The sequence below is a fragment of the Apis dorsata genome, unplaced genomic scaffold (assembly GCF_000469605.1).
Source record: "Apis dorsata unplaced genomic scaffold, Apis dorsata 1.3 scaffold_345, whole genome shotgun sequence".
Lineage (NCBI taxonomy): Eukaryota > Metazoa > Arthropoda > Insecta > Hymenoptera > Apidae > Apis > Apis dorsata.
The window spans coordinates 42,761-63,556 of NW_006263612.1; the positions used below are offsets into that span (position 1 = coordinate 42,761).

The 20,796-nt window shown below is 25.9% G+C and overlaps 1 protein-coding gene across 12 annotated transcripts in view; it reads right to left on the minus strand.

The window, feature by feature from the left end:
* Window positions 1-1,306: 1,306 nt before the first annotated feature.
* LOC102674920 (transmembrane protein KIAA1109) overlaps window positions 1,307-20,796 on the minus strand; it is a 24,451-nt gene continuing 4,961 nt past the window's right edge. Inside the window, exons 7-52 of one of the 12 annotated variants that reach the window (XM_031511735.1) lie at window positions 20,420-20,723; window positions 20,043-20,363; window positions 19,226-19,598; window positions 18,632-19,135; window positions 18,292-18,550; window positions 17,800-18,147; window positions 17,656-17,732; window positions 17,223-17,559; window positions 16,938-17,116; window positions 16,631-16,856; window positions 16,136-16,524; window positions 15,912-16,073; window positions 15,696-15,821; window positions 15,267-15,341; window positions 14,545-14,683; window positions 13,584-13,826; window positions 12,888-13,144; window positions 12,777-12,806; window positions 12,331-12,634; window positions 11,866-12,264; window positions 11,281-11,790; window positions 10,772-11,187; window positions 10,197-10,638; window positions 9,824-10,071; window positions 9,012-9,706; window positions 8,781-8,941; window positions 8,513-8,709; window positions 8,072-8,301; window positions 7,774-7,992; window positions 7,616-7,687; window positions 7,391-7,546; window positions 7,141-7,320; window positions 6,843-7,044; window positions 6,356-6,741; window positions 5,879-6,288; window positions 5,466-5,795; window positions 5,050-5,361; window positions 4,755-4,947; window positions 4,436-4,665; window positions 3,992-4,273; window positions 3,730-3,918; window positions 3,443-3,649; window positions 3,167-3,190; window positions 2,278-2,408; window positions 1,989-2,179; window positions 1,307-1,914 (exon numbers count right to left, since the gene is read on the minus strand). In XM_031511735.1, coding sequence (XP_031367595.1) covers window positions 1,695-1,914; window positions 1,989-2,179; window positions 2,278-2,408; window positions 3,167-3,190; window positions 3,443-3,649; window positions 3,730-3,918; window positions 3,992-4,273; window positions 4,436-4,665; window positions 4,755-4,947; window positions 5,050-5,361; window positions 5,466-5,795; window positions 5,879-6,288; window positions 6,356-6,741; window positions 6,843-7,044; window positions 7,141-7,320; window positions 7,391-7,546; window positions 7,616-7,687; window positions 7,774-7,992; window positions 8,072-8,301; window positions 8,513-8,709; window positions 8,781-8,941; window positions 9,012-9,706; window positions 9,824-10,071; window positions 10,197-10,638; window positions 10,772-11,187; window positions 11,281-11,790; window positions 11,866-12,264; window positions 12,331-12,634; window positions 12,777-12,806; window positions 12,888-13,144; window positions 13,584-13,826; window positions 14,545-14,683; window positions 15,267-15,341; window positions 15,696-15,821; window positions 15,912-16,073; window positions 16,136-16,524; window positions 16,631-16,856; window positions 16,938-17,116; window positions 17,223-17,559; window positions 17,656-17,732; window positions 17,800-18,147; window positions 18,292-18,550; window positions 18,632-19,135; window positions 19,226-19,598; window positions 20,043-20,363; window positions 20,420-20,723 — 11,885 coding nt within the window. In that variant the 3' untranslated portion in view covers window positions 1,307-1,694. Of the gene's footprint in view, window positions 1,915-1,988; window positions 2,180-2,277; window positions 2,409-3,166; window positions 3,191-3,442; window positions 3,650-3,729; window positions 3,919-3,991; window positions 4,274-4,435; window positions 4,666-4,754; window positions 4,948-5,049; window positions 5,362-5,465; window positions 5,796-5,878; window positions 6,289-6,355; window positions 6,742-6,842; window positions 7,045-7,140; window positions 7,321-7,390; window positions 7,547-7,615; window positions 7,688-7,773; window positions 7,993-8,071; window positions 8,302-8,500; window positions 8,710-8,780; window positions 8,942-9,011; window positions 9,707-9,823; window positions 10,072-10,196; window positions 10,639-10,771; window positions 11,188-11,280; window positions 11,791-11,865; window positions 12,265-12,330; window positions 12,635-12,776; window positions 12,807-12,887; window positions 13,145-13,583; window positions 13,827-14,544; window positions 14,684-15,266; window positions 15,342-15,695; window positions 15,822-15,911; window positions 16,074-16,135; window positions 16,525-16,630; window positions 16,857-16,937; window positions 17,117-17,222; window positions 17,560-17,655; window positions 17,733-17,799; window positions 18,148-18,291; window positions 18,551-18,631; window positions 19,136-19,225; window positions 19,599-20,042; window positions 20,364-20,419; window positions 20,724-20,796 lie in introns of all 12 variants that reach the window. The other 11 variants (XM_031511734.1, XM_031511738.1, XM_031511732.1 and 8 more) reach the window with 11 other exon arrangements.

A 20,796-nucleotide genomic window follows, 5' to 3' on the forward strand; every position in this document is an offset into this window, starting at 1 on the left:
TATATTATTGCGATATTAGTGATTATGGAATAATGAGAAGCCTAAATTCATTATTTGCAATCTACGTAAAAATTCGCTTTTGTTATATTATAGAAACATATGCTATATTTTGTTTGCTTTTCATATATAGAAAAATTCTAATAAATTCAATTATATTATTGTAAATGATCAAATTGCACTTAAAATTAAGTAGTGCTGCAGGAAGACTAAACCCAAAAAACTATAATTTTTGCAATGGATATTATAATATATATATATATAATATATATATATATATTACGAATCTCTCGAATGAAAAAAATGCTTGAACGATACATTAATTGCTTATTTGCTTATGTTTTCTACGTTAAGTTTAATCGATTTTTACATTTTTCATTTAAAATAGTATATATGTATATATACATTGAAATGTATTATCCTACAATAACAACTTAATTCTAATATATACCAGCTCCTTATTTCATTGTTTTGAAAGTGCACATTGCAATTACAACTTGGCATTATATGGTGTATCTATAGATACTTTTACGGAAAAAATCGTGCGATTTATATATATACAAAAATATATTACATTACATTACAGTAATAATTTAATATGCACAAAAACGATTCATATTTCATAAAACTAAATAAAGATTATATTATTCTATCTTCTACTAAAACGTTATGTATACATATAATTCATATATATTATCGTTAAAAATGAGCAAAAATACCATGGCTAATATCGATTAACAATATAATAAAATTTTAAATTCATTTATTAAAAATGATTTAAAAAAAACAAAGGGAAAAAATAGAAAATAAAAAAAAACAGATGATAACTACAAAAATGTAAGCGTAATTGATGAGCAATTAATGGAAAGACAAATGTTTTTTGAAACTAATATAAGAAAGTTGCTAAGCTCCAAGCTAAAAGAGCATTTTGCTTTCATACATAATTCTCAATATTTCTAACACGTATAACCGTCTCATATTTTATCTAGGCGCATAAGTCTTTTAAAACGCTAATATCTACATAATTTGTACGTAAATGTAATTTATAAAATTCTAAAGCTGAAAACTCGTTAAATATTTTAACATACTCAAATGTGTATTTATTATAATCGTGAACGATTTTTAAAATGAATTTTCTTTTAAATAAAAATTCTCTATGATATCTTATGAAAATATAATGAGAAAGCGTTATTAAACGCTATTAATGTGTGTGTGTGTGTGTGTGTGTGTGTGTGTGTGTGTGTATTACGCTCGTTGCTATGCCATTGGCATTCTGTGCAATATCTAACACGTTCGAACGAAATATCGGTAACGATAAACCATTATTTATATTTTAATGTACAATTGTTTGATTACATGTTACATCTTATTAACATACTTCTTACAAATGCTTTTTTAAACATACATATACTCAAAATATCAATTTCGCGAGTAATTATCAAGTTCGTCGTTTCTTATACTGAACTGATTGAATTAATCATTATAGTTTATTTCTTTGTTAGGAAATTTGTATTATTTAATGTTTAGTTTAAGTAATGTAAAGAAACAACGATTTTATTGGTATTCTTGCTTAGTAGCTTAGTAGCACAAAAAAATTATGGACATTATTATTTTGGACGATTATCTATGTGTGTATGATTTCATTTTCCAGCTTCTATATTTTCAATCTGAACTTCAAACTTTCAAAATCGTAATAATTATTTTTCTCGTTTATGTTCTTTCTGTTCTTCTAACGATTCTTCGCGAACTGCAGAAACCATTCTTAACATAAGAATAGCTAATAATTTGTCTAGAGGATCCATAAAACCTCGTTGAATCCATTTAGGTATCGTTGTACGAGCATGAGCAAATCCTAGCTTTTGCAAAATATAATCTATTCCATAGGGCTCAATGCTTTTACCAGCCCACGAAAGTAACCTTCCGTATAAAGAATAAATGTTATAATAAAATAACAACATAATAATAAAATAATTATAATACTTCGTCATTACCTTACAGTTGGTTCTACATGCCATGTTTTACATCTATATGATCGCCAATCTTTTATGAACATTTCTGCTGGATCAAATTGCTTACGTTTCTTCTCATCTTCAGAAATAATCGTTGTTGTAACGGAAGTATTGGCAGTGCTTCCGCTTTTTTTCTCTTGAGGATCTGGACTATGTGCTCGTGCGCTCATATTCTAAAAATGACATAAAAAATAATAAAATATTTATAAAATTATAAAAAATGCTTTTTCACACGCAACATTCAATTTAAAAATATACGAAATGTAATTACCACTTTTTCTTTTTCTTTCACATATGAAGTAATTAAATCATGGAGAAAGAAAAAGGCCTCTGCATCTACCGTAACAAAGATATGATCTTCGAATTCCGTGATGAAACTACATTCAACTAGTGGTTTTTCACCTGTTAAGAAAATGATTTTTAGAAAATAAATTTTACATAATATAAAATTTTAGCATTGCATTTCAAAATATTTTATTAATACATTTGCAACGATATATAACTACTTTTTTTTAGCAATTTTTCAATAATTACTTAAGTATTGTTATAATAAAAAAGCAATATAATTGCATTTCTAATATTATACGAAAATCAAAAAACCTGTTACTATTAAAGTATTGAAATGATTTTTGCAATGAATTCTAACTGTATATTTAATTTCTATATTTTTGTAGAATTACACTATATAAAATAATATAATAATATGCATGAACAATAACACTTTAAAATTAAAATATTGATATAATTATAATTATTCTGCATTGGGTAATATTATATTTTATTATATTTATTATACTTATAAAAACTATTATTGTTATTTATTATTATAGGAAATAAATATATATTTTAAATAAATAAATATTCTATTTATGTATTGCATTAATTATCTTATTTTATGCAAAACATGCATTTTAAATATATAAATTTAATTATACAGAGTTATGGCAATTTCAAAAACTAAAATCTAATTTTTAGCAATTATTTAGCATTTATTGATCATTCCATGCAAAATAATTCTTTATATAATATTATCTTATATAATAGATATTATAATTATAAAGCATTCAATAATCTGAAATATTCTACAAATCAAATAATTTTATTAATTCCAAATTGAATTTTACCAGATTTTAAATAAATCATTCTTACATTATACTTACTATATAAAATATGTTTAGGTGCTCCTAAAAATATATAAAAAGAAAATAATTGCGTACATAATTCAAAGAAAAATCATTTTTACTTTAAAAAAAAACTATTGCTTTTATATTTATAAATATATATGAAAAATAAATAAGATAGATAAAATATTTCATCACATATAATTATAATATATATAATTATAAATATATTTAAAGACATATATTTTTGTTATAATTTTTTAAATTTCTTAAATATATATATTTATTTAAATTATGATAATAAAAATTACATACCAATAACAACTGGAGTTTTAGCAGTTTGAAGATGTTCGGTTTTTAAATGTAATTGTAATGATGGCAGAGCAAATATAACTTCTCTCGCATGAGAATGTTCTTGTAATTTTCCGGAAGTAGTTGATGTACTTCTTCCACGAGTTACATTACCACTATCAGACGTACTATCTGTTCGTTCTCTTTCAACACACGGAAATCGATCTACGGCTATATATTAACATAAAAATTAATATAAGAAATTTAACTTTATATTTATTATCATAAATATATATAAAATATATACATACCATCAATTTCACTATTAGCAAATGCATAATGAAACCATTCTTGTAATGATTTAAATTGAGGTGGGAAAAGTACACTACGACTCAATCTACAAACTGTAGCCATAGAATGATGTCTTGCATGTTGTTCTTGTTGTTGACCTAAACTAATGGTTAATGTTTGCACGACGTGAACATCGCGTGTATTTGGAGCTAAAAATATTATTATTATTAAATAATTTTGAAAGAAATATAGATTTCAATTATTTTTAAAAATATTTCTTACATTCAACACTTGGAATTTCTTGAGCTTCAGTAGTAAAACTAATACATGGTTCTTTTAATGAAAATAATGCCCAATTTTTACTTTTGAAATTAATTCCATGGAAACATGCTAAACTTATATTACAACCATGAAGTTCCATTGTTCCTCCGAGTACAGTACCCGTTGATGGTAAAGAAAAACTTAAACTACCTAACTGAAGCCCAGCTACTTGAGCTAATACTCCTTGCCAATGCCTATGATGTCGAGCATCCGACATTGTAGTTTGATTTGTATGCCATGGAGCTGCAAAAACAAATTAAATAAAAATTTATTTTTAAAAATATATATATTTCATTTATAAAATTCATAATTTAATTACTTATAATTTTATTATTAAAATATAATTTAATATTAAATATAATTTATCAAAATGTAATTTATTATTAAAATATAAATATAATTTACCTTCATTGGTAATTTTCTTTTTTTGCGTTCTTTTTCTGAAGCTACTGTTATTTACTCTTTGATGCTTAGGTTGTAAAGAACTAAATACTCGTTTACTACTTTTAAATTGTTGACTAAAAAATTCATCTAATTTATAATACATTTTTAATAGATCTGCTGTTGTTGATTTACTAATCATAATTTGCAATTGATCCCATCCTAAGTCTCCATGCATAAAAATTACTGCAGGTCTAGAATATTTATACAAATAATTATTTATGAAAAAATTAGTTATGATCAGTTATGATTTAAAACATTGTAATAATAAGCGTAAAACAACCTTCTTGTTGGCATAAAAGCATCTCCACTATTGTTACGATTAATTTTCCATTCATCTCTTAATGTAACATCCAATGAAGATACTCTAGACATTAATACACTCGTTCCCATATAATCCAATCGTAATTCTAATGCAAATAATTTTAAACCAACAGTATGATCAGGTTCTATACCAGGTTCTTCTCTAATATGTACTATAAAAATATGCACATATAAAAATATTTAATTTATTAATTAATAATATAAAAATATTTTAAATTAAATATTAATATAAATTTTAATATTACAGAACTTACTATATGTATCAATTTCACTCAATTCAATGACACCACCAACAATGCCACCTTTTGCATCTAAGCTAGAACCTCCTAATCCAATACCTATATACAAATTTTTATGTCCAGTACTTCCTATGGAAAGTCTTCCATCAGACCTAAAATCCTTTGTCATCCATGTAACATTACCCATTACATTGCCCATGTTCATATGAACATTTAAACGAGTGAAATTTATGGCAAACAATACTAATGTTTCCCATGCAGATTCTCTTAATTTAAGTTCTGAAGACATTTGTTTATCAGAAGTAAAACTCCATCCTCTACCGATATCTAATGTTAAAATTATATTATTTATATTTATTAAAATATAAAATATTAAAAGTCATTTGAAGTCATAATTAAAAAAAATAAAAATTTTAATCAATTTAAAATACCTTTCAATCGTGCGTGTTTCGGTATATCATTTTCTAAACTCAATCTTAATTTATCTCTATTCAATGTTGGACTTCGTTCAGGAGCACTTTTAGATAATCCATCAGCAGCATGCCGATCATAATGTTTTAATAGAGAACTACCCATAACAGCTTCTTCTTGATTCAGAGAAGGACTGCCATCACCTTCAGAATATGCAGTACCTGAACTTAAATCTCCTAAAAATAATCGACGTACTATACTACGTCTATACCATGCTTTTGGAAAAGCCAAAATTTCACTTAATCTTCGCATATCGTATTTAAATGAAGCCGATCCAATATCAACAATTGCTAAAAATTTGTATAAAAATATTTTATTAATTTTATAGTTAATATATTAACTATTATCTTAGTAATTAAAAAATAGTACATACTAGAAAATCGTATAACTGCACGACTAGTATCTGATATTTTCTTTAACTGCTCACTTTGAAAATTTAATTTACGACTTCTAGACATGTGAAATTTTACAAATGCGACATTAATACTTAAAGAATCTTTTCTTTCACTATCCGATAAAGGTGACCATTGAGCTTCTTTTAAACCAGTTTTCTTTCCACCACCATAAGGATGAAAAATATAAACGGAAAAATCAGCAAGACATCCAGTAACAGATAATCCACCAATCGCTGAACCTGCTTCTTTTCCAGTAGATTGTGTATTTGGAGATTTGTACTCTCGAAACTCTATAAGTTCTTCTTCTGCTCGCTTGGACGAAAATATTATATCAAGGGACGGCAATTGCAGAATACATTCCACGCGAGAAACTGGTAAACAAGAAAATCTAAAATAATGAAGAAATTTAGTAATTAATATCTATAAGAAAATTAATAAGATTATTTATAATGTACCTAAATGTAGAAGGTTGCATATGAAAATATACTATCACATCAACAGGAAAACTCGCATAAACATAATTGCTGCTACTTGCTGCAGTAGCAGCCCAAGATGTACTTTCTGCATTATCCAATGGAAATACTACATTTGTTTGCGTATTACTATGAAAATTGGTTTTACTTGGTATTGGTTCTAATGTTTGTTCCAAAAATTCAAGAATATGTGGACTTATTATTGTTTCTTCTGGTATACTTTGAAGTGTCATCCAAGCAAACAAACTAGCCTTTTTAGTACTAGACTTTTTAAATGCAGTCACTGATGAAGGATTAAGCAAGCTATTATCAGATGATACACGAGGAGAGACAGATTCTTCTGGAAGTGTTTTAGATTCATAATGTACCTATAACAAAACATAATTTAAAATATATATACTGATATAATATTAAAATATGTATAATAGCAAAATATGTAAAATATTTATATCTGTAAAAATATTTTTACCTTTACATCTAAACCAGGAATATGAAAAATTGTTAAATCTACTAAAGGAACGTTTGTATGTTGTAAATATCGTAGTCGAGATGTACTTGCAGTGGATGATTTTTCTTTACTACTTAAGTGTTTTCTACTACTACTAGGACTGCTTGGTTGAAATTCAAATGTACCTCCTGAACATGATCGTTCTTTCTTCATTCTACTCATACTATAAATAAGTAATTTTTATAATATTACATATAATATTATATTATATATATAATAAATATTTATAGTATTTAAAGTTAATATACAATCAATTTACATTTTAATTTCATCTTCTTTTCCTGGATCTTTTGTATGGAGTACACATTTACCACTATTAATTAGAACTTTTACATCAAGTTCAAAATCTATATTAGGTTCTTGAGCTTTTTGAGGTGTTATATATGGTGATGAAGTTGATGAAGATTGTTCTTTGCCAAATGAATCAAGTAGTGGTGCACTATGAAAATTAAAATTTAATAAGTGTAATTTAATATATTTATATATTTATATTTTATGCTCATACATACTTTCCTTCCATACTATCATAACTAGAGGTATAACTAATATCTCTGCTTTTTTTTTTTAATTCAACTCGTTCTCCATCTATTTCAATAGCTTCTGGCCATTCTAACTCTCCCTCTGGTAAGCTTAACTCGGAACCAGCACTTGGAAGTGATGATTGCCTATAATATTAGTTAATATTAGTTAAATATGATAAAAAAATATTATAGAATTATATAATATAAACATACCTGCCCATAGTATGTGTATCGCTAAAAGTAACTCGCGGTCCACTAAGTCCTCTTACGCGAAGAGAAGCAGATCTTTAAAAATTAATAAGATTATTAAGTAATATTTTTTGAAAAAGGACAAATTTTTGAAAAAAAAATTTTGTAAAAATATATAATACCGGCTTGGACCACTTCTAGGACTACTTTCATAACTAGCAGAATTTGCTGAATTGACTTCTATATTCATATCTTCAGGACTTTCTAACTGATTTTCAAGTGTTGGTGATGGTACGATAAATGAGCGTGATCGATACGTAGTTGGTTTTCCACCTAGTCCTAATTTTCCTTTTATTCCTGAAGCTTTAACTGACTGTCTTCTTAATTTTTGAATCATATCTCTATAATTCGTATAAAGAAAAATATTTAATAATATTTTTTTCATCAGAATAATGTAAAATTTATTTCATAAATTTATACCTTCTAAAATCTTTAAAAACCATAGCTTCTAATTCATGTAAACGCTTCATTTCTTGCTCTATAGTTCCATGAGAAGCACCCAATGATCTTAAATCATTTATAATTTTTGCCTGTTCATTCATTTCTTTTTCAATTAGTTTCGATCTTTTTTTCGCATCGAGTGTAGGATCAAAAACAAACGCTGGTAAACTATCTGTCCAATTTTTAGATTTCTTCATTAATATACTCTCCTACAAACATTTAAAATTCAATTAATGAATAATATACATATTATTAAACAATTTAAGCAACAAAATTTTATGAATGTAAAAAAATAAAAAAGTTTATTTTGTGAAAATATTCTTAATAACTTATATCTAATTTCTAATACATTACCCAAATAAGGACCAAAAAAAGTACTAGGATAAAATAAATATAATTAAACCATACTTTTTTCTTAACCTGGCTAGTACTATTATCTGGTTGATCTGCATCATCACTATCATAATCAGCAGGTACATGAATATCATCTTCTTCAGAACCAGTCAGCATTGTTAATGTATGTCCAAGTGCTGATAATTGTTGTCCTACATTAACATCTAAATGAATATCAACACCTTCCATTTGCCATTGTACATTTAAAATCCACTTGGCATTATCTAAAAATAATTGAAAAATAATTATTCATTCATTACAGAAAATTATTAAAATTGAAGAATATTTTTATTACCAGACTTATCCTGTTTTTGTGCAATTGTTCTGCTACATACTTCATAAGTGCCTTCAGAAACCATACATAAATTCATTATACTACTATCAGTTACATCTGGTTTCCAATCATCTAAAGAAGTTTCAAAATCATCAGCAAATCTTAAGCATAAACCCATAAATCTGTAAAATATTAAAATATTATCAATCAATTTGTAATTCATTAAAAATTAAATAACTAAAAAGATTATACCTTGCTTTACTAACTAAGCTACCACTGCTGCAAGCTGATATGCTTGTATTTTCTAATGTTACTACTACAGCACCTCTTGATTCACCATCATATAGTCCTCTATTCATACTCCAAGTAGGTGGCAGAGGATTCAATGGTAAACAAATACCCATATCATCCACAGTCAATTGCAAAAATAATGTTCCTAAATGAGGAGCACTTAATTGACTTGTTATTTGACCAAATGGCACTTTTTCAAATACTTGTTGTGTGGCAGTTAAAACCTCTTTATTTAAATTAGCTCTTTTCTCATTCCAATATTCATATGCGTTTTTATAATTTAACCAAACAAGTATAGCTTTATCAATAGCCATTGGTTGAACATATATTAATGGACGTTTTAATGTAATTAATACTACTTCTTTATCTTCACCTTCTGCCATCTCTTCTTGGAAAGCGTTTCGTAATCCTACTCTAGTATTAAAAAAGGCAAATTGTTGAAATTCTGGTTCTGCTTCTTCAAATAAAAGATTCTTTAATAATTGTCCAAGACTTAAATTAATATCAACTTGTGCTTTTCCAAACAGCTTCATGTATGGATTTGGTTGAGTGGCACCAGAAACATTTTGTACTCTATTAGATAATTGCAATTCAACTGCTCCAGTTTCTAATCGAACTGCCGAATTCGTCGGAGTTGTTGCTGTCAATTGTATTCTCTATATATATAATATAAAAAATATTATAAAATATTATAAAGTTTAAATTATTAATAATATTAATATTATATAATGATATATAATGATATAAATAATATATAATGATATTAAACATGCCTTAATGCGAATAATCAATGTAAATAATATTCTTTTTACAGTTGTATTATTTGGTTCTTCATCTTCTAACCATAAAGGAACTGGTTTTTCTCCACCATAAACTTTTTGTACAACTTCATTTACTTCTTTCATGAATACTTTTTGTACGAATACCAAATGATTAAGAAGATCTGTAGTCAATGAATGTTCAAAAATACCGATATCCGCCGTTGCACTGAGATAACTACCTTGTCTTAATACAACACCATCTTTAAATTATAAAAAACTTAATTCAATATATTCATATTATAAAATATAATAATTTTATAATTAAGGTATAAAAAGTAATTAAGAAATTAAAGTATAATTCATAAAAAATCATTTGGTTACTAACCAGCTAATTTACTATCATTTATATTACTGTTACCATCTTGAATATATTCCGCAGATACATGTACTTTAGGAAGTTCAATACTAGCTTCAGAGGGTAAATTTGCTTCTGTCACTTGAAGTTTTGTTGTGAAACTCAAAGTATGATGAGGTAGATCTATTGTAAATTTAGCTTTACTACCAGTTATACCAGAACTAGTTACTCGATCCATTTTGTATTGTGCTTGTAAAGATGGTAACAGAGCTGCTGTTATACTCAAACTTTGAAGTATTATATGAAACTGCATTACAATTGGTTCTAATAAACTAGATACTACTTGTGGTTTCTCTAAGTCATCTGATGGCGCAGGTGCATAATGATGTGGACTACTAGGTACTCCTGTATCTACTTCATCTTGTTGTTGACCTCTGGACATTCTTGAAGATGTTCTTGTCACCCTAAGTTCCTGAAAAAATATTATTATTTGATATTATAACTTGAATATATCTATAACTAAGAAATTTATATATAATATAATATAATAATTTAAATATATTTATCATAAATAATTATTAAAGAAAAAAAAATTATATATTTACTTGCAAAGTCGATGACAATTGTTTACTACCTCTGGTCATCATACCATGTAAAGCTACTGGATGTTGAGGAATATCTATATTGACAGCACCGACAGTCAATAATCCACTATTTTTATCTTTTTGTCGTCTACTAATACTCGAATATAAAGCCTGTGATTTGCCTACAGTTACTTTGACAACTGTTTGTTGATTAGGTGCAACACCTTCTAATAAAACAATCATTGTTCTGCCAATTTGACCAGTTAAACTGCATTCTAAACTTGCAGGTCTTGATTTTTTACGACATGTAAAACTTGCATGAAGACTCGTTATTTCTGCTTCAAGCTTCAATCCACTAAGAGTAGCTAACAATCTGGTCCTATGTATTCGAGCAACACCAAAAATAACTAATCTTGTTCTTTCTCCCGTAACAATATCTGCAATGTATTTTTATATATAATGAATTATATAAAATAAATGATAAAATTCAATTTTAAAGAATATATGCTAAAAAATAAATTAATATTGACTTAGTTCTCGTGGAAGTGGCACAGGTGTTGAACTATTTTCAGCATTCAATCCTTTTTCGATATCTGCATCTTTTGTTTCATTTAATAATTCATATTTTCGACCACTTTTATAATGTTCTGAAGCATCCGCTGGTATCGAAAAACGATGTGTAATTGTTTTAGTTTCTGGTCGAGTAGCATATAAATCTAATAAATAATAAATTGTTTTCCAACACCGTGGTGTTAAATGCGTTGTATCTTTACATTTATCAGGAAGTACACAAAATTTATCTAAGCCAGATCCACTTGGACTTGCTCCAAAATTAGGAGTTATTACACCTTCATTCAAATTAATATATCCTTTTACACTTTTTCCTGTACTACGTAACTTTTGAGCAAAACTTTGAGGTCGAGATCGAATACTCGCACCAGGTGATATAACTTTTGAAAGATTAGGTTCAAAACTATTACGAAGTAATGGAACATCTATTTTTTTCCTTTCTAACAAAAGTTGTTCTTGTAAATCAGATGCTATTTAAAAAGTAAAAATATATTAAATTCATGTTTAAATATTTAAATAATAAAATTAAAAAATAAAATATTTACTTGAAGATGATCCATTTTTTACTGCTGTATCATTAACAATTAAAGTATTGTTTCGTTTACATTCCGGTTGTTGTTCTTTTAATTCCATTTGTGTTTCTTTGACATTTTGATACATATTACTAATTTGATGCAATAATCTGAGAAGAGGCATGTTTACTTGTTGACTAATATATCGTATATTTAAACTAAAATTCACAACTGTACTTGTATGTTTCTTCAATTGGCCCCGAGATATGTACAAAACGGTTTGTTTTTGAATCATATCATCTACAGTCATATCAGCCATTTTCTTAACATCAATATCAATACCGATTTTTTCACATAAAAATGCTGGTGTTTCTGGTGGTATATCCAAATAAAATTTTGTATTATTTCCTTTTTTTGTTTGATATTTATTACCTAAATTTAAAATTTTGTTATATTTCCATTTCAATAAATGTTTAAACAAATATATTTTTAATATACCTTTTCTTTTATCAGTTACTTTTCCAAATTCACTGACAACTATATCAATACGCATAGTTTCCATATTCCCTACCAAGGATAAATTTGATCCTAATGAATCTAAGGAGGATACATTATTTACATTTCCTGAACCAATAGCAGATAACATTTGTTGCGGCATAACAGATAAAGAAGATAAAAGTGGTTCAAAAATTAAATGTGCATCTAAAAGTCTGAGTGAATCTTTCATAGGATAAAGAAGAGTACCACTATGAACATCAGAATCCTCTGTATCATCTGTTGTCATCGTATTAATTTTAGAATCCTGAAAATATACATTTATATACATATATATTTTATACACGTAAGTATAAATATAAGTATATAAGTAATTAATAATAAGTTCATATTCAAATATAATAAAATAGCATCTGTCAAAAATAACACATTTTACAAATTTCAAATACCTTTAAAGATTTTTGTTCTGCACGAAAGACCTAAGATAATAGGAATAATAAAAATAGATATTTTATTGCAAATATTCATTTCTTGAATTTCTATACAGAATAAATATTTACCCAATTTCCTTTTAAATTGCCTTTATCATTTTCTTTTATAAATTCTTGTTGTTTAGCCATCCAACTATATAGATCTTCACCAGTATTTAAAGGTTTATTAGAATGATAGCTTGTAGGAGATGTGACTTGATCCAAACTTCCAGTACTATGTTGACTACCATGTCCACCTCCAGAATAGATACTTGGATTAGAACCAAGATGATGAGAATGGGAAATGTGAATTTGCGGTGTTTTTTCTTCTCGCAATGTGCCGTAACCTAATGTAAAATTCTATTTATATATATATTTTTATTTTATTAAAAGATAACATTAAATTAAAAAATAAAGCTTAAAATAGTGTGTTAAAGGAGTACATGCAAATATGTATTTACAAAATAAACAAAAATAAACATAAAACAGATACCTGATGAAATAAGAAGCAATATGTATGAGAAAAAAAACTAATGCTTGAAGACATATGTAGTGCTAAGATTAAAAAGCAAAGCAATGCAATCTACAAAGAAAATTTATAATATTATGTATTCATTGCAATCAAAACAGTCCATCCACTAAAATTCAATTTTTAATTATTTTAATTTTTTTTTTTTTTCTTTTAAATTTTCATCTATTTTTCTTCTTATTAAATTTTAGAAATGAATTTTAACGTATAGACTGTTAGTATATAGCCTATAGAGAATTCAATTATTTTACACTTACTTATGTTATTTGGTTCCCGAGTTTGATTGAATAACCCACCACTTGCAAGCAATGGAAAAACAATACTTGCTCGTGTACTAGCAGGCATTTGCGTGGGTTGTAATGATTTTCCTTTCTTTACATGAACTACTGGTGGAGAGGGGGAAGTTAATGAATCCGGGCCTGGAACCGGTGTTGCTATGGGGGTTGTGTCTTTTCCCCGAGGAGAACTTACAGGAACCGTCAAACCATCACCACAAATACCTGGTCATTCCATTAAGCCATGATTTTTGTTCAGAAAGATCATGATTATACTATTAATGTTTGTAAAAGCATGTAATTTTAATAATACTACAATATTTATAAAATACACTTGTTAATTTTTATAAATAATATCTTAAAAACTATTATATTCAAAAAATAAAAAATTTATACACAAAATTAATTTTTAGAAAAAAGAATTTTTGTGATTTTTTTATATATTAGATAATATAATATTAGATAAATAAATAATATAATTAAAAGATAGATTTATTTCATATATAAAGATTTAAGATTTTAATATTAAAAATAATTAAAAAATAAATATGAAACAAAAAGTAATATAAAAAAAAAAATTTTGTATATAATTTATATGTAAAAAGTATAAAATTTATTTAATGTTAATAAGTAAATATTTTATAATTATTATTATTAAACTTATTTATCTTTAATATTATTACTTATTAATATTATTATTTAAAGATATATTTAAAGACACATAATGTCTATATGAAAATGCAAAATGAAATATTAAGCAATTATAAAAATTACAATTTAAAGCAGATGCTAAAAGCTACAAGGATATATTAAATTAAATAAGTTTTAGAAAATATCAAATAATCTAAATAAAGGAAGAAAGAGTTATATCAATATAAAAATATTGTATCAGGTCTTTATAAATTGTGTAATTAGAATTTTAATTTAATCTAATTTATAGTACCTGTACTCTTATCTTGTCCACTCTTGACATGTGTATGTTTGTGCATATGATCTGTGTGAATTAACATAGCACATTCATCTGTGACTTCCTGATCATCAACTTCTCCTGTGCTACCCTCACCATCAGTCAGCAAATTTTCCTGTACATGAATAAGTCAAATCCAAACTATTTATTTAATATCTTTAATAATGAAAGAAAAGTAATAATTTATTTAATGTAATCAATAACCAATAATTCACAAAATAAATATCAAAAGTTTGAATGAAAATTTTTAATTTTTAATAAATTTTTAAAAATAATAAAATAGTTAATAATTAAAAAGTGTGAGAATAGTTTTCAGAAGACTTTGGTTTCAGAAGTTTTCAATTTCACAGGAAGTCTTCAAGTTTTTAACATTAATTTTATATATTTTTAGTTAAATATTGCAAAAGCCCTGAATAAACCTCCACCACTACAATTTATATACCACATATTACTAATTTTCACAAATAAGATAAATAATATTTTATTACAAAATATTATTTTATTCAAGCATAATAATAAATTAATTAAAACACTAATGCCAATATGTGTGAGTTCTGTTAATGTACACATATATGCAATAGAATACTAGCATATTATATTATATTAAAATAGAGTTAATAATTATTTGACAAAGCTTATTAAGATGAAAATCAATTTTTATATGAAAAAAGTTTGCAAAAATACTGTGTTAGAACTACCTCTGTGAATATATTTTTTAAATTCTTACTGAATTTTACATTGTAACCATCCTCCTGTACATCGTTGCTTATTTGCTGAAAAAAAAATTGTCTACCAAATTACATTCCCCCTAAAATATATTATGATCTTCTGAATTAAATAATTTCTTTTTTGTATAAATGGTGTTATCAATACATGGTATATAATATGATTATAATATTTTTAAATCATTGTACAAAAAAAAAAAAAATAAATTTCCAAATGGAAAATATATTTATTAGAAAAAACAAATATAATGTTAATAAATATTTAGAGAAAAATATTAATAGTGATATATATATATATATATATATATATATATATATAAGTTATATAAAATTCCATTCCCAATATTTTTAATTTAATTTTTAACAAAAAATTTAAATATACAAAATAAATAATATTCATACCTCATCTGGATCTGAAACTGCAAATGTAACATTTAATGGTTTGACATGTTTGGTCTTATAATTATGTTCTAATAATAGTGGAGTATACAGAACATTCTTCCATTGTCTGCTCAATACAATTACTCCCTAGTAATATAATTATATAAATATATATAAATAAATGCATTTTTAAATGCATAATTTGAAAAATTAAAATATAATTATAATATAATTTACTTGTCGAAGTGTTGATAATAAAGGTAAATCTGATTCTTTTAAATTAGCTTCAATGCTTTTCAATTCGTTTAATAAAACATAATTTTGTAAAATTGTACATAATTGACAAGATGGATCTTCTTGTAATGTTTTTGCTAATGGTGTTAATCTTCCATAACGACTCTATAAAAAAATTATCTTTTAATAAAACAAATTTTATTATAAATATAAATATCTAGATCTACCTTAGTAGGCATGTGCGTCGCTTGAACATCTAATGCTTCTGCCATGAGACAAGCAACAATAGCAGTTGACCTTCGATACATACTTCTAAACATATGTACAATACGAATTGCAAATTTATTGCTAGGATTCATCCAAGCATTTATAGCAGGTGATGCTGTACTTAATAAATTCCAATCTAATCGAGTGTAATCAATTTTTCTTGTTATTGGAGTACGAGGTGGTGCTGCAAAGTTAAACCATACTGTTTTTAATTCTATTATACAAGAAACTGTATTTCCGTTTCCTGTTTTTGAGACAAGACTCGCACATGTTGCACTAGTATTTATTTGCGCTCCATTATGCAAATTCGTTGAAGTTGTTTCTGGTTCAGCTGTAGCTGTAGTAGAAGCTATAATATGATAAAGAAAATATTATATATACATATTATGTATATTATATATACATAATATATAAATAAATGATATATATAACTATTTAATAAATTATATATATACCAGCTGCAGTGTCTAGTTCCTCTTGACTCTTTACACTATCAGTATAAAATATTTCGGCATCAACTTTTTTATTATCATTTCCGTTTTCTCCTTTTTCGAATTGAGATCTTTTTACTATTTTCAATTTAATACCTTCTAAACCACATTCAAACATTATAAAACCCAATCTGTCTTCTCCACTACCGAGAGTAAATTCTTCTGTTGCTTGTGGCGATCCAGATTGTTTCTATAATATATATATTTCTAGTAAGCTTTAAATAAAGCATAATATTAGAAATAGCATAAATTAGAAAAAACAAAAACATACATTTTTTTCTTTATCATCCGTAAATTGATGTAAATAATAATCAACACATTTTAGTGGAGAAGTTATTCTAGTACACGTAAATAATACTCTTGAATAATGAGCAGGAATTGCTGTTATAACAGCATCTTTTAATATTGAAGATTCATTCCTAAGTCTACGTAATTGTGAATGGGCTTTGCCTATTATATAAATTATTTGAATTAATTTTATGTAATAATTTATAATTATATTAATATATAATTTATAATTATATATAAATATATAATTATATAATATATAATTTACCTATATTTAATGTAACTACAATTTCTTCTTGCTGTTTTTCAGATGTTTCTATATATACTGTTTCTCCACTTCCTATATCTGCAACCACAGCAGCAGTTTGATGTCCAGGTAAAAATGCCTTGCTGATTTTATTAACTTTTTTTTGATTTGGTAATACAGCTGGCTTGTGAAATGTTTGAACTACTTCTCGAGCTTGTTTTCCAACATAAAATCTTCCTGTTACATCATCAAAACAGATAGCAAATAGTGAAACACATGTTAAATCACGAATATTTTCAAGAGCAGAAAAGGATATAATTTCTTCAACTACCGAAGCTTGTAACAAAGTTATATTCATCTAAAATTAATATTAATATGTTTATTAATATATTTTTAATTATTTTATATGAAATTTAAAAAAGTATATATTGCAACTTATTAAGTACATTTTTACCTTTGGTAAAATAATACTACCCTGTATTTGCGTCATAATGCTTTCTTCATACATGTTTGTTTGTAATGCAATTTTACCTATTATTAAAAATAACATTAACGAATATACATTTATGTGAAAAGATTCGAATGTAATAAAACTAACGTTTATCGTCACCTTGCCCATTTTTAATATTTCTTTCAGCAGTAGACCGTTTTGAATTTGTTTGTATTTGACTCCAATAAGATAAACTTTGATCTTGTTTCAAAATATTAGCATCTTCAACTTTTCCAATGCATTCATGATGAAGATGATTTAAAATTGTTAATGGATGCAAAATAGATAATGTCGGTATGATAGCATCGATAAAACGTTGCAAAGATTCTAATACCATAGGACTTAACATGATATCTACATCTCCCTTAAACTTTACGATAACTGTTGTACGCGATCCATTTTCATGTTGCGCAATTAATAGCTCTTCTTTATTATGAGCTGTATGATCTTCTTCTCCTTAACATAAAATATAATCTTTAATCTATGATACAATTTTTTTTACAAATGTACTTATGATAATTATAAAATGTAGTTCATGCATAATAACAATATAAATATTATCAGTAATAACAACATAAAAATATTATTTATGTATTCTACCTTCCATGTGATTAATAGTTGTACTATCCCAAAGATATGGATGTGTAGGAGTTTTATTAGATGAATTTGCTACAGGTGAACCATCTGATCTTGTAATCATTTTTAATGAAGTAAATCCTTCAGTAACAGTTTCAAATTTCGGTACATATCTTCCACCAACATAAACTAATCTATTATCTTCAGTACGCTGAAAAAGTGATGTAGTAAATGCAGCACTTCCTGCTGGTATTGATGATTGACTCCAATTTGAACAACGTATCTAAAATTGATTATATATACATATCCCATAGAATATTTATTATTCTATAATAATATTTTAAAATTACGTGTATAAAATTACCTGAGATAAATGGCTAACATAGCTTGACATTAGAAGTGGAGAATCAACAATTGGTTTATTTACTTGCATATGCAAATTTACAAGAGTAACATCTTCTTGTGAAGATACAGCAGATATGAAACTGGTAGAAGAAACAGAATGACTATCAGATGAATCACGTAATCCACCATTTCCACCATTTGAATCAGTATCATTTTGAAAACTTGTATTTCGATTTATTCTAGGACTTCGTTTCGTACTCATTGTCTGTGGTTTTGCTCTTTCTAAAGTATGTGCTTTCTCAAATATCGAAATATTTACGTTTGTTGAACTTTCTACAATAGATAAATCTGACGAAAACTTCTTTTTTATGCTATCATTACGATTTAATACTGAACCAGATCCAACAATAGATTGACGTAAACTAGATGTACGACTTCCACTTAATCCATGACTTGTATCTTCATCAGCAGAGTAAAAAGCTTCTGAATGATTTTCTGAAGACATAGATATTGTTCGTTGAACCTGTAAATGAATGAATTATACATAAAAGAATTATAAATAATTTACTATAAATAAAAAAAAGATTTAATTATATTATTTTATTAATCTTACTTCTTGTTTTAATTTTTCTTCAGATTCTGATTTAACATATAATGAATGATGAGAATCAGAAATATTGACACCATCAACATTTTTTATACTTGTTTGCATTGTTTCAGAAAAGTTTATTTCTGTAGATACTACTGGTAATGATTGTGGACTATTTGATTCAAATGGTTCTACATCTGATGCATTGAAATAATCAACTGCTAATTTAGAATCAGATACACTACTCTTTGGAGCAGTTTCTATTTCAGGAACACTTAAGATAGATTTACTGCGTTCTGTATGTAATTTTGAATCTGAATCTAACTTTTGTGGTAACTGTACAACAGGACTTGCATCAACTAATCGAGAATATGGAACATCTTTTATACTGTTTCCGCTGCAATAAAAAATTAAAAAATATAATTTTCTAATATAACAAAGTAAAAATTAATTAATATTCTATGAAATAATGACTTTAATTAGTATTATGTTATTAAACAAACATGATATAAAAAATAAATGTTTAAAAATAAGATTTTATTTTCTATGTTAAAAAAATAAGCTTAAAAAAAGCAGAAAATTTTATGGAGACAGAATCTACTGAAACATAAAATATATTAAAAAATTACATTGAGAGATATAGCAGCATAAATGATATACAATTTATATTTTTTTTTACATATATATAATTTTCATAAAAAAAAGAATTTTCATAATTTAATTTTAAATATTAATGATCATATTATAAATTCAAAATTTAATATAATTATGCAATCATGCAATATTTAAAAAAATTAATCAAATTATTAATAAGCTGCTTCAAAACTATTCCAAAGATTACCGCATCGATGTATAAGAAAATCTTCTGTCTAGTAGTTTCCGTTCCCCACTGCATGCGAATGGACTTGCTGATGCAGTAATTAATTTTGTACTACTAGTTTCTTCAATACAGGATTCTTTATTATGATCTGTCACAGACCTTGGTCGTTCAACTTTTTTTGAAGTTTGTGATCCATCCTGAGTGGCAGTTATTTTTACTCCAGTAACAGGATAATCTTGTAAAGATACATCTTGTAAATTATAAGGTGATGTATGAAATACCAATTGACCATTGTGCAATATAGATTGACCAAATCCTTTTTCTTTACCAGATTCATTAATTCTAAAATAATATTTAAAATAATTCATTGATAAATATGATTTATGTATCATTTATACCTATATGCAGCAATATTTATGCCATCTTGAAAATCATAATAACTTGGTTTGAAAAATCTTGGCCCATTTCGATTATTTCCAAAAAATGCACAACCACCTATACAACCACATTTTGTTGCTTTCACACCACTTTCTCGAGGCCATAAAAACCATAAACGTTTTGTAGTTTCATCGTGTAATTTTAAATATTTATTTTGTACTAAATGCAAATTATGTTCAGGAGTTGGAAGTGAAATTGCAGCTTCTAAAATTACTGGTCCTAGAGTTATAGATCCCACTTCTAACCAGATATCAGATCCATCACCTAAAAAAGAATATATATATATATATATATATATATATATATATAATTTATATAAAATTTACTTATATACTAA